At 43.1% G+C, this 14,115-nt stretch overlaps 1 protein-coding gene across 1 annotated transcript in view; it reads right to left on the reverse strand.

Moving 5' to 3' along the window:
• The window catches only part of TLL1 (tolloid like 1), a 1,749,881-nt gene that overhangs the window by 496,122 nt on the left and 1,239,644 nt on the right, over positions 1–14,115 (reverse strand). Inside the window, exon 13 of the mRNA XM_044063452.1 lies at positions 13,792–13,952. Coding sequence (XP_043919387.1) covers positions 13,792–13,952 — 161 coding nt within the window. The remainder of the gene's footprint in view (positions 1–13,791; positions 13,953–14,115) is intronic.

Raw genomic sequence — 14,115 nt, forward strand, 5'->3', positions numbered from 1 at the left:
TGGTGGAGAGGCAGCTGGAATGGATTCTTCAGCATCGGAATCTTCATAAGTAGAAAAGGAGCCTCTGGCTGGTCTGTAATGTCTGAGTCATCCGCAGAATCATCAGAGGACACTGGCTCGGGGCTCTGCTCTAGGTCTCTTTTCTGGGGCTGAGAGGCCCTGTCTGGGTGAGATTGGGATCCCTAATTAAGGATATTAAATCTTCTGCCAGAGTAAGCATTTGTGAACTTGAAGTGGGCCTGTGTGAGGGGGGCTTAACAGGCACTGATTTAACAGATTTGGCTGCTTTAGCCCTGGCAAAGGCCTTAATAGACATGGCTGCAGGAGGCCTAGCAGCACCACGTGCTGGGGTAGAGACATCCAAAGGGATGGTGTCTGATAAATCACTAGGAACCACAGTTATAGGCAAAATTTCTGAGGCCGATTCAACTAAGGTAGCAGGAGCCTCAGTAGTAGTCATGGATTCGGCTGAAGATTGACCGGTCTTCTCGGTTTCGGCCGAAACCGAGACACTCGCGGCTTGCTGAACCGTGGTTTCGGCCGAAACCGCGGACCGCGAGTGTCGGTCTTTTTCTTTGCGCTTTTTAACAATTTGGGTAGTCGGAGGATCCGACGGCATAATGTACGCAAAATCTGAGCCGAAAAACTGTTCAGCAAACTCCGACCGACGCCTAAGCGTTCGTCGGTTGAAGGAAGCACAGGCCGAACAGGCTGCTACGTCGTGGTCTGGGCCTAAGCAAGGCAGACAGTAAGAGTGGAAATCTTTATGAGGTATTTGTTTCCCACAAGTTAAACAGTTATTGACTTTTTCTGACATCGGCTGAGGCAAGAAAGAGTCCCCAACGGGGTACTTAGCTTTTAGAAGTCTTGAAGTAGTATTCGGTAGTAGTAATCTCTGGATCTGACCGACCGGCACTTGCGAACAGCTTCTGCTTGCGCCACGGCAAGAAAGACTGAGGAAAATGGCGTCGGCTGATGCCTTTATACCCGAAGACCAGCAGAGATGACGTCGGGTGAAGTGCGACATCAGCCGAAGCCGGACCCAGACTTTGGAATCCGGCCGACCGAAGGGCTGCCTGACGACAGGACAACCCATTTGTTATGACTGCAGATGCATCCATGAAGGACATCACATATATACTCCTCCTCAAACTTCCTTGTAAAGGAATAGTTTACTAGGTCTCAGATCAAGGTTCAATTCATGCTACTGATCCTTCTTATAATGTAGTTTCCAGTAAAGAAGGAGGGATACCCCTTTTCCTGAAGAGATTAAAGATTCTAAATCTGGACAGGAAAATGAAGTGACAACATTTTCTCCTCAGATTTCAGATTCTGATTCAGCAGACAGCTCAGTTTCTGATTCTCCCTGTGAGGGTCTCTTTCTCTGATACTATTTATTTCCAAAACGTGTCAGTGTTTTCAGTGGGAGAAAACTGAGGTTTCTCAGTCCCTCAGCAAATACTATGAGCTGTCACAGAATTTCCAGAACCTTCATCCAGTTCTCTATCTCTGTCAGCTTTGGAAGATGTGTGTTATTGCCTGCAGTTTTCTTGATAATCACCTGGCTGCTCCTAAAAAGGCAGATAGGATGTATAAAGTTCCTCAGTCTTATAGGGTTTTATACACCCTTCCTAAACCAGGCCTAGTTAATCCTACTGCTGCTAAGCATTTAGATAATTCCATGGGAAGATTATGGATAAGTATGAGGAAGTGCATGCTTCTGCAACTGATTTTCAGGATTTTGAGCTGTTAGGTTCATATGTTAATTTGTTCTGACTAGTTGTGAAAGCACGAATAATGTTTTGTCTGCAATTGCTTCTTGTGAGGAAAAATCTGCTTTAAATAATTTAGTTACTTCTATTGTACAAGTCACTAATCATTGTTTACAGCGTGTGCACGACTTAGCTGATACTTCCAGGTCCATGGTCACCGGTACTATTTGTATATTTTTGCCTGGTTAAATTCTGAAAACCTCCAAGATGATGTTAAAAATGAGATTTTAAATTCTCCTTTGGATCGACATTTAGTTTTTTGTCCTTTCTGCTGCAAAGCTGATGAAAAAGTGTGATGGAAGGTATAAGTTGATACACAGAATCTCTTCAATATTTTCACACCATCCTTTTTAATATTTTCTAAGGGATTCTCTAACCCTTATCCAATTTTTGTCAAAAAACAAAACTAAACAAAAAATAAACAGCCTCAACAAAATACAGGTAAACAGATGTTTAAGAAGAAATGATAAGGGCATTCCAAAAAGAATTCTGAAACCTCCCAAAACTAAGGACAGTCAGTGAAGTCAAAATGACTATATAAAAGGACCTTGCTCCTCCCTCCCACCCTGGCAGCCCAATTGTGTTTCTTCAAAGTTTGAATCTTCCTCTTTTCTTTTTGACAGTAGATGGTTTCAGTCAACTGGGCTCTTAAGATCATTCATCAAGGCTACAGATGGTAGTGGGAGGATAAACCTCCTTTACAGGGAGTAATCCTTCATCCAACAGACCCGACTCTTATTGCCAACTGCCCATCATATGCTGTTCCAGGATGTGACAGAACCACAGTTCCTCCTTCCCAGTTCAGGAAAGGTTTTTATTCAAGGATGTTTTTATGACAAAGAAAGAAAACGCTTGAAGACCAGATTTGGATATTTTTCTACATCTGTTTGTGACAGTGTCCAAATACAGCTCAGCAAGCTCCTGCCTGGTGCCCTGCAGAGTTCTACAGCAGCAGAGAGACAAAATAGAGACTTTGGAGTGATTAAGTATCATGTTTCTGCATTTTGTTGCTGCCTTTAGCTAATTCTGCCTAAAACTCAGATTTTCTAGAGTTTCTGTGATTTAAAAAGTTTTTTCAGCTACAAATTGTACTTATTTTACTGCCTGTACTTTAACGAAGTCATTTTTGTGTTTAAATTACCTGTTTAACTGTTGTAGGCTACACACTCAAGTGTGATAGCCATTTCTGTGCATTTAAAGTGTTTTTTTGATTGCATCTGCTTTATTTTCTGCAAAAAAAACAAAAATAAAAACAAAAAAATATATACTTGTTTTTCCACCTTTCTAAGCTAGTTTAGTCCAGTTTTCAGGTTAGTGTTGAATTCAGGGCTGTGTTACAAGTTTCTGTGTTTGCCCATACCTTACTTGGATAGAAGGAAGTTTCTCTGTTCACTGTGAGAGAGGGGAGCTATGAGCAACCTATCTGTCCCTGGAGGAGTGGTTTCAGCCCAGAAATTAGTAGTTTATTGGCCATTTTGGGCTAATTTCTATCTCTTTCATTTCCCTGCTATAAAACCCATATTTGCAAGGTTTTTGTGCTAGCATGCAGCTCAGCAAGCTCCTGCCTGGAGCCCTGCAGAGTTCTACAGCAGCAGAGAGACAAAAGAGAGACTTTGGAGTGATTAAGTATCATTTTTCTGCATTTTGTTGCGGCCTTTAGCCAATTCTGCCTAAAATGCTGATTTTCTAGAGTTTCTGTGATTTAGGGTTAAACTATTCCAGGTTCCACGAAGTCTGCTGTTCAATTTTTCCCTTAGAACTAGTTAAAACTCTCAGATTAAGCACTCTAACTTCCTTTTACAGACAAGCACTTGCTCCAAGCTCTCAGTAAGCACTAATAAATGCTAACACAACACCTCCCCTTTTAATATACAATAGTACAAGGCTCTCTAGTTTGTCCCTACTGGACAATCAGTAACACAGTTCAGCTACCCATACAGGCATGTCCAAAGGGCAGTTTTTAGGTTACTCTCCAAGCCAGCTGGTGAATCTGGGAATCTTGAGGAAATGTTACAATTGCCTCATGTACACTGACAACCCTCTCCTCCTTCCAACAAACACAAATATATGTGAGAGAAGCAACCATACAGCCAAACTGGAGGCCAAGCTCTCTCAACCCATGACTGGAACAGCCAGCCAGGAGGAGAAGGGAAACACTTGCACCACACTTCCAGTCTCACATAAAACAGTCACACATGCACCAGCAAACACACATAAATACACAAAAACATACTCGGAAGCTCTAAATAAAAATCTGCCTAAGCAGCAGAGACCTCCAAAGCAGACATCCAAGCAACCTCCACCCTCAAACAACAACCACGTATCACATACTTCACAAAGTCAGTGTGCCACGCAACCACAGCCCTTAAGGCACAACAACACACCCAATACACTAGTAATAGGTGACTCTATTGTCAGGCACACTGACATCCCACTCACTACAAGGAGAAGGTTACTGTAAGCTGCCTGTCGGGCACCATGATCCGCACAACACAAGCACTCAGGTCACTCCAAAACAAGTACAAATATGACTCTGTCATTGTACAAGTTGGTGTGAACGACCTGAGACGTACCTCCCTGGACTACATGAAAAGAGACATAGAGGAGCTCTCTGATCATGTAGCCCAGGCCAGTATGACCCTGACCCTGAGTAGCATCTTGCCCTCACCAAGAATGATGCCACAGTATGAAGAAAAAATGATCAGTTTTAACAATTGGCTAAGCTATTGGTGTCGTTCAAAGGGGATCCAAGTGTCTGTCAACCTGGGACAACATGCTCGACAAGCCACGCTGCTTCGCCAGAGATGGCTTGCACCTGTCACCCCTAGGCTTTCGAATACTGGCCAATGCTCTTGCCACCCCCATAGTGCCTTTTTTAGGCAAGGCTCAAAAGACAAACCCACCTCCATAAACAACACAAGAAACCAGAAACTGAGGGTAATGCTACTCAATGCCATTACTCTAAACCTCAAAATGCACGTACTCGAGGCACTCCTTAGCATGGAGCAATTCGATATCTGTGCAGGAACAGAAACCTGGTTCAAAGCTCCAGAGAGCACCCCAGCACTACCAGGCTAAAACTCATACCATACCTTTCGGCCCAAGAACCTGGACCAAAATACAAAAGGAGGGGGTGTGTCTATTTTCATAAAGGATGCCCATGCCTCCAGGTTAGTAGTACAGCACGAGGCCTCGAAGACCATCCATGTGCAACTATAAATAAGCTAAGCTGCTTTTCAGATCACAGCCTGCTACAGAACAATTACCTTGTCTCAGGAGCCCCACTTAGCATTCCTGAGAACACTAGAAAATACAAAGGTCCTACCTAGCAACATGATATTGGGAGATTTCAACTACCCAAACATTGACTGGGTTAACTACTCGAGTACAAACTCCTTTGCCCAATGCTTCCTAGAGTTTATAAACTCAACGCCCTGGAACAGCTGGTCACCACGCCCACAAGAGGTGACAACATACTGGACCTGATCATCACCAACATGGGGGATCAGTGCTCCACACCAGAGGTAAACCCCTCACTGATAAGATCAGATCATAAACTAATCACACTGGACATCTACATCCCGACCCCACCCCAAGTCAAGGAAACCACTGTGAAAAACTTTTCAAAAGCCAACTTCACACTTCTCAAGACCGAGGTGGAAAGTTTCATAGCCCCCTTGCTATTCATATCTAGTCTTGGGTAGAAAGGTCAGTTCTGAGTGGAGTTAATTTTCATTGTACTTGAGTGCTATGAAATGAAAAAAAACTGCTCAACTGGCAGCATTTTTCCTTTCCCCTTCAGTCTAACACTTTCTCTGCAAGGTGTCCAAAGAGAAACTCCTTATCCAAATGTGCATTAAGCAGGTTTGCTTTGACACTGTCTGGCAGGAGCTGAGACATCAAGCTATGTATGTCGTCTTAGAATGGACCACATAGCTGCTGCCCTACTTGATGCACCCACAGCATCATAGTGATTCTCCATAGAGCACTAGGTTGGCACTCTGGGCACTCCACCTTCCCTTTTCAGGTCCTTCCTCTATTTTGTCTGTTTTCTCCTTCATTGAGTAAGATGGGGTCTGGTGTTTAAGGCTCCTTAAGACCAGGTAAGGATAAGCAGGTTTTCTTCCCAAATTGATAATTTTACTCTCCCTGGCACTGGAAAAGGGGGCTCTGTAGCTGTTGCAATCATTCCCCTCATGGAATCCACAGACACCACAACTAAATCTGACAATTTCTTTTTTTACTTAGTAAGGATTTAATAAGGATTCTTATGAAAGTCATGGATTCTGTAAAAGTGGTCTGGCTTCCTAGGAGCAGGCGATTAAGATTCTGGAATTAACAAAACCATATTCCAGGGCTTCTATTACTGGAGTAATGGCTAGTGTCTTAGGTTTACACAGTCTCAGAAAATCTCTGTACATAATCTAAGCCTGACAGAATTATTTAATTTCTCAGTTGAAGATTATCCTCATTCTATGAAGTGTGTCCCAGAAAAGATCCCCTGGAGGAGGAGGAGGCAAAGGACTCATAAAAGGAGAGGAGATATTTGGTCTACATAGGCCAATTCATCTGCCTCCAAGTCTGAGGTACAAAAATCCTCCTCGGGGAAGGCTTTCTTTTTCTCTTCTCAGAAGGGACCCCAAAAATGATGCCACACTCCCCCAACAATAATGCACACATGCTGAAACCACAGTTTCATGAAGTGATGTCAGGACAAAATGACAGCAGGTCAGATTTAACTTGCGAGAATGCTCCATCATCTAAAAGTGTGGATCCCTCCAGAAGGAGCAAACAGAGGCCTCAGTAGCAACCATTACTAGGTACAGGAACTGCATAAACACCTCGCTGACAGGGTCATCAGCTTCCCAGTGTTACTTCTCTTCAGCATGCTTCCCTGAATTTATTTTTATTTTTAGGTGTGAGGTCAGTGGTGGATTTAACTGATGCCAAGAGTCCAAAATCATCTGCATATCCTCTTCAGCACTAAGTAGTTCTGCAGGGATTTGGCTTTACTCTTGATTATCCTGAGGCTGAAATATGCACACAATGGCAGCATTTCCCCATACCATTGTCCAGGCCCAAAAAGAGTACACTTTTCCTGAAATCTTCATATAAGACTTGTTTTCCACATTCAGTGCAGTTGCTCACATTCTCTTCATTAGAATCAGATATTTATTCCTGACAACATAAAGCTAGTACAGTTTGTCATAAATTAAGAAAAAACAATGACACATGAAAAATTTTACCAGTGGGATACTTATTTGAATTTTGGAACAGACTGAACTGTAGACTCATGATGCAGCAGTGATGCATACAGTGTTCAGCAAACTGTGCCAAGAAATAACTACTAAAGATGATGCTAGCTGATGTTCCTCAAACTACTGACATCCTGATGTCTAGGTGGAACCAAGTCCACTGAGACTTGAGAAGGAAGGACACACACATCTCTGAAAGCTGGGCTAGCCATCAGACCTTTTGGAAGCCAGAAATCCAAAGATTTACTACTGCAACAGTGAATATTATGATAAAGATAACAGTCTAGGACTGAATCTGTAATTCAAAGCAACAGTTTGTACAATACTAACAGCAGTTACAAAAAACAGCATATTTTATGACTAAATGATGAATTCAACTCAGCAGTATGTACAATACTTAACAATAAGTTGCAATCAATAAAGATATTATAACTGAAATTTAGTTCAGCTGAGAAGCACCGAGAGTTAAAACCAGGAGCCACAGTGTTTTTACTTTCCATGCTGTTATCAACAGAAGTTTGAGCAAGCTGTGAATGGTTGGTATTGTTTAACATTACAACACTGTGCTCACCCTGTGTAGTTGTCAGAATTCCCCTAATATATGTTCATATTCACTTCCTCACAGACTAAGGATGCTACCAAATACAAGCTACTTAGTTTTAGACTACAGAAATATACAAAGGAGTAATTCTAATAATGCATTCAAGCAGATGAGATGTAGGCAATCTGGTGATGTTTTGAGAATGATTATTCCAAGTCTTTACAGCTTCAAAAGTCAGATTTTTTTAAATGGATTTCCTGCCCTCGGAACTCTCCCCTTGTGGAAGCCTGTTGTGCCACCACACCCCTACTTCTACATATACTCTGCCCAGAGTCAGTGCAGCCCGGCAATAAAGGCAAAAAAAGACAAATAAAAAATCCTGAATTTCAAAATTATGAGGATGCAGAATTCCTGTCCTGGTAACTTCAAGGAGAACCCAAAATATAACTGAATTAAAGTACAGTTTTGTACCTACCATAAATGTAGATGTTTGAGTGTTCACACTGCTGCAGTCATTACACTTGGGTTATCCTGCCGTCAGGCGGTCCCGCAGTCGGCCAGAGTTCCAAAGTCTTGGTCCGGCGTCGGTTGCTGTCGCTTCTTCCCTGACGTCAGTGCGCCAGGGGTATATAAGATGCATCTGACGCCATTTTCTTCAGTTTTTCTTGCCCCAGATGTCAGGTGCTCCCAAGTAGGTAGGCAATATATATTGCCAATAAAAAATATACATATAAAAATAACAACAATACCTTCATTTACAAGCAAATACACCACAAAGGTTGTATAGGATAGAAAGATATAGATAAGTCCAGCTAGTTCAAAGGGGATGGAGGGAGGCTAACCTGGACTGCAGCAGTGTGAACACTCGAACATCTACATTTATGGTAGGTACAAAACTGTACTATGTTCATCGTGTTACACTGCTGCAGTCATTACACTTGGGTAGAATCCCAAAGCTAAGGTTGGGTGGCTGGTCTATAAAGAGTTAGGATTGGCTATGAGGCCCTGCAGAACTGCAGTGGCAAATCCTGCTCTGGAATTAGAGTAAAGAGGCAGGTGGTAATGCTTGGTAAAGGTGTGCACTGAACTCCAAGTTGCAGCCTCCATAATTTCCTTGGTAGGTACTCCTCTGAGAAAGGCTGTTGAAGTGGCTGTTGCCCTGGTGGAATGGAATGCTGCCTAATGTTATTTGGGACTGATTTTCCATGCTGTGTGTAGCAGTAACATATACAGTGTCCTATCCATTTGGATATAGTCTGCTTTGAGATAGCCTTGCCCTGTGATCCTGCAGCATATGCTGCAAACAGTTGCTCAGTTTTCCTGAAAGCTTTTGTTTTGTCCAAGTAGAAGTGTAGCTGCCTGTGTATGTCCAAAGAATGCAGAAGTTTCTCCCCTTTATTCTGGGGGTTTGGAAAAAAAGTTGGCAAATGGATGGTTTGGTTAAGAGCCACACTAGATACCACCTTTGGCATAAATGTAGGGTTTGTCCTTAAAGAAACCCTGTCCTGATGAAAAATGATAAAAGGTTCCACAGCCATTAATGCCTGTAGCTCTGAGACTCTTCGTGCTGAAGTTACTGCTAGGAGAAGAGCTGTTTTCCATGATAAAAATTTTAGATCGGCTGTATTGGCTGTCTCAAAAGGTGGCAGGGTTAGTATTTCCAAAATGAAATTGAGGTCCCAAGTTGGTGTTGGTGCTCTCCAGGACAGTCTTATGTTTTTAGCCCCTCTGAGGTACTGTTTTAGCAAGGGATGAGAGAATAAAGGAGGATCCGTGTTGTAATGTGCTGATATGGCAGAGGCGTTGATCTTAATTGATGACAAGGATAGGCCTCTGTCCAGCATCTCAGTTAAGTATTGTTAAATCTGAGGAATGTTTGGAACAAGAGGGTCGAGGTTTTGAGCCTGGTTCCAGGCACAGAATCTCTTCCATTTTTCTGAGTAAGCTTTCCTGGTGCTAGGCCTCCTGGCCTCCAAAATGACATTCATGACAGTTTTAGAGAGAGGTGTTGCCTGTTTGACTAATGAATCTGCCATGCAGCCAGGTTTAGGGATTTGAGCTGACCGTGCAGGATCTGATTGTTTTGTTGAGTCAGAAGGTGTGGAATTTGAGGCAAAATCCATGGTGGGCCTTGAGCTAAGTTCCTTAAGATAGGGTACCAGTGCTGGCGTGGCCAGTCTGGAGCAATCAGGATCATCTGTGTTTTTTCTTGTCTGGCTTTTAGGAGTACCTTTGAAAGGAGAGGCAGTGGCGGGAAGGCATAAACTTTTAGGTTTTTCCAGCTGATCAACAGAGCATCCACTTTCCATGCATGCTTGTGATAAGTCCTTGTGCAGAATTTTTGTAGTTGGCAATTCAGTGGGGAGGCAAAAAGATCTATGTCTGGGCATCCCCATTTTTGCGTTACCATGCTGAAGATTTGCGGATTCAATTTCCATTCGTGAGGGTCCATGATATTTCTGCTTAGATCATCTGCCAGAGCATTTTTCTTTCCTGGCAGGAATTGTGCTTGCAGGTGAACTTGATACGTTAGAGCTGCGTTCCACAAGGTCATGGCTTGCCTGCATAGGGGATAAGAATGAGTGCCCCCTTGCTTGTTTATGTACCACATTACTGTGGTGTTGTCTGTCTTTAATAATAACTGTCCTGGATGCAGAAAGTCCTTGAAAGCTGTTAGGGCATTTTGAACAGCCAACATCTCTTCTTAATTGATGTGAAAATGAATCTGGTCTGTGGTCCACTTGCCCTGAATGCATTTTCCTGTCATGTGTGCTCCCCAGGTGTAATTTGAAGCATCTGTTGTTAGAGTCTGCCTGGCTGTGGGTAGGGTAAAAGGCTGACCCTTGTTTAGGTGACATGCCTGTGCCCACCATCGAAACTCCTGTTGTAGGCAGGGAATCATTGGTATTACTGCTTCTAAACTGTGAGAGTGTTGAGTCCAAACAATTTTTAGGTACCATTGTAATTTCCTCATATGCAGTCTGGCATATGGTATTAGTAGTATGCAGGATGCCATGAATCCCAAGGCCTGCAGAATTTTTCTTGCAGGTAGATGGGACTTTTTTGCCAGTAGTTGAAAATGAGTTAGTTGAACTTATTTGTCTGGCGTGAGGTAAGCCATCTGGGCCCGTTGTATTTAAGCTGTCACCCAGGAATATAATCTGTTGTGAGGGCACTTATTTTGACTTCTTTTTGTTTACTGTGTACCCTAGAGAAATTAACAACCTTTTTACAAATGCCAGATGCTGTAGAAGAATGTCCTTTGTCTCTGCTTGAATGAGGCAGTCGTCCAGATATGGATATATTTGAATTCTTTTTTGTCTGCAAAATGCAATTACTGGTGCCAGGCACTTTATGAAGACCCTGGCCGCAGTAGATAAGCCAAAGGGCAGTGCAGAGAATTGGTAGTGCATTTTACCAGCTTTGAATCTGAGGTATCTTCTGCAATTTTGTCTGACAGGGACATGCAGGTATGCCTCTTTGAGGTCCAGAGTAACAAGCCAAGCCTTCTTGCCCAGCATGGGTAGAAGCTGCTGTAATGTCAACATTTTGAATTTCGGAATATCTAGGTAAGTATTTAGAATTGAAAGGTCTAGTATGGGCCTCCAGGCCTTGTCCTTTCTGGAGACCGGGAAGAGTCTTGAGTAAAATCCTTGTCCTTGTTCCTGCTGTGGTACTTTTTGAATAGCTCTCATGTCCATGAGGGCTGAAATTTGTTTTTGTGCCTCTGCTCATTGATTTTGTGGCAGGTCTGGCATTCCTGTTAGTCTTGGTAAAGTATGAAAGTGAAACCTGTAACCTTGAGACACAATATTCAGAACCCATTTGTCTTGGGTGATTGTTTGCCAGTTTTGAGAAAAAAGTGCTAGTTTTCTCCCCTAAGGGGGCTTCCAAAAGGGAAGTGCTTGGCGTACGAAGGGGAAAATCATTGTGACTGTTTCCTGTAAGGTTGAGACTTGTCCTCACCTCCTTTTGGGGTAGAGGTGCCCCACTGTCATTGTCTGTTTGAGCCTTGGGGTTGAGATCTGCCTCTTGGGCGTCTGTATCTGCCTCTGTGTGGCCTGTCTGACACTGGAAAGGACCAATTCTTTGTTGGCCAATTTCTGCTAAATCGAGGTGGCTGTACCTGTGAGAAATCCTTGACTGTTTGCATAGATTTAGCTTTATCCTCCATTTTCTTTAACACCTCTTCTGCCTTAACACCAAACAAGGTATGATCCAATAATTTTGCCTTAACATGATCAGGTAAACTCTGTTCTTTTAACCAAGCATGTCTTCGAATCACAGAACCTGTAACTGCGGCCCTACAAGAGGCCTCTAAAGAATCAAAACCACATTGTAGAATATGTTTTCCCACCTGTTCAACTGCATGCAATAAATCCTGCATTTCTTTACAATCAGGAGCTTCTGAGCTTGCAAGCATTTTCTGTTTTAACTGAGCCATTAAATATTGTTGGTACTTAAGCATGTGAAACTGGCAATTTAAAGCTCTTACTGCTAAAGTTGCAAAGTGTATACTTTCTTCCCCCATCTATCCAAAGCTCTGGAATCTCTGTCAGAGGGCACTGGATTTTTTGCAATGGAAGCCTTAACCCCTTTTGGACCCTGGGAAATAGTTTCTGGATCCGCAGAAGGGTTTTTATAAAGAAACTTGTGAGAGTCTGGGACTCTATAATATCTATCTGGCTTGGCTGGTGCAGGGGGCAAAGAATCAGGAGATAAGCTGGATTCAGAGAACACATCATCCACAATATCAAGCACAGGCGGAATAGCCAAGGGCCTGTGCTGAGGCAATAAAAGGAAATCCCTGAATCTTTTCTTGGATTCTGAGTAATCCTCACTTTCCCAATGGAAATGCTCCCTCATGGTATGTAAAGTTTCCCCAAAAGAGTAATCCTCAGGAGGAGAGGCTGAAGGGATAGATTCTTCAGCATCAGAGTCCTCATAGGGGGGTAGAGAGTATCCCTGGTCTGAAGAGGAATCAGAGGAAATGGAAACCTGATCAGAGGAATCATAGTCTGTATCCTGCCTAGGCCTTTTCTCAGGACGGGGATGGGAACTCCTGATTAAAGTAATGAGGTCTTCGGCCATTTTAAGCATCTGTTTTTTAGGCATGGAGGACTGTCCAGGAGAATGCTGTACTTGTTTCTTTGCCTTTAATGGTACTTTTGTCTTGGCTGTTGTTTTAATGGTAAGTTGTGAAGGTCTGAAAACACCCTCAGAAGCTGATGCCTGCTCAGCGGCTCCGGACCCTTCTGAGGGATTAGTTTCCACAGGCCCAATACCTTGAGTTTCCAGAGGCCTAGTTGTCTCCACGTGGAAGTCGGAGGCGGCCTGTGGCTCTGAGGTAGCGGGTGTCAGGGGCTGCGAAAGCACCTCACTGAGAACCGGCGACTGGCATAGAAGAGGTTTCGTCATCGGTTTTGGGCCTCGGATGCCTGTCTTTATCCTTGTCCTTGCGTTTTTGCGGTATTGTGGTCGTCAGTTGATCTGATGGCATAGTATAATTGAACCTTCGGCCAAAGTAGTGCAAAGCAAAATAAAAACGTCTTCTTATAGTGCATTTGTTAAATCTAGCACAAAACCGACAACTAGTGACGTTGTGATCAGGGCCTAGGCATGGAATACAGTAAGAGTGGAAGTCCTTATGAGGTATTTGCTTCCCACAAGAAATACAATTATTAACTTTTTCTGACATCGGTCTGAGGCAAGAAAAAAGTTTCCCCAATGGGGTACTTAGCTTTATTGAAGACTTTGGATCTGAAATTCGACTTCGAAAATCTCAGGAGTCGGCCGACCAACACTTGCGAACTGCTTCTGCTTCGGGCACTGCGCAGCAAGAAAGACTGAAGAAAATGGCGTCGGATGCATCTTATATACCCCTGGCACACTGACGTCAGGGAAGAAGCGACAGCAACCGACGCCAGACCAAGACATTGGAACTCTGGCCGACTGTGGGACCGCCTGACGGCAGGATAACCCAAGTGTAATGACTGCAGCAGTGTAACACGATAAACATCTAATGTGCTGCTTGAAACTCGTGGGAAAATTAATGAAGTTTCTAAATTCCTTTCAGTTTCAAACTGTATGTGATAGAGTCAACTGCAACACAGATATACAACTTATGCAGGCAGTCTTGTACTTACTGACCATTAGAGTCAACTGCAACACAGATATACAACTTATGCAGGCAGTCTTGTACTTACTGACCATTACAACTTACTTCATTGCCTTCCAGTTCAAAAATGTCAAACTTCAGTGAGATCCTGTACTGGGTAGGAGCGACCACTTGCCAGACACAATTCTTGTTTGGTGGGTACTCTCTAGGCCATCCTGGTGTTGTAACTGTTCCATTCAATTTTGAGATAAGTCCTCCACAAGCAGCTTAAGGGTAAAAATAATTAAATCAGAATGAAACAATTGAGTGAGTGTCTGCATTTTCAAGCAATTACATCACTCTCTTCCACTGTGCACCAGAAACTGCTACAATGTAAACAGTGACAGACACATGAATAAATGCCCTCCCAAAAAAGCTTAAAGAAATTAA

This window comes from Protopterus annectens, chromosome 2.part1 (genome assembly GCF_019279795.1).
Source record: "Protopterus annectens isolate FY-2018-M chromosome 2.part1, PAN1.0, whole genome shotgun sequence".
NCBI lineage: Eukaryota > Metazoa > Chordata > Ceratodontiformes > Protopteridae > Protopterus > Protopterus annectens.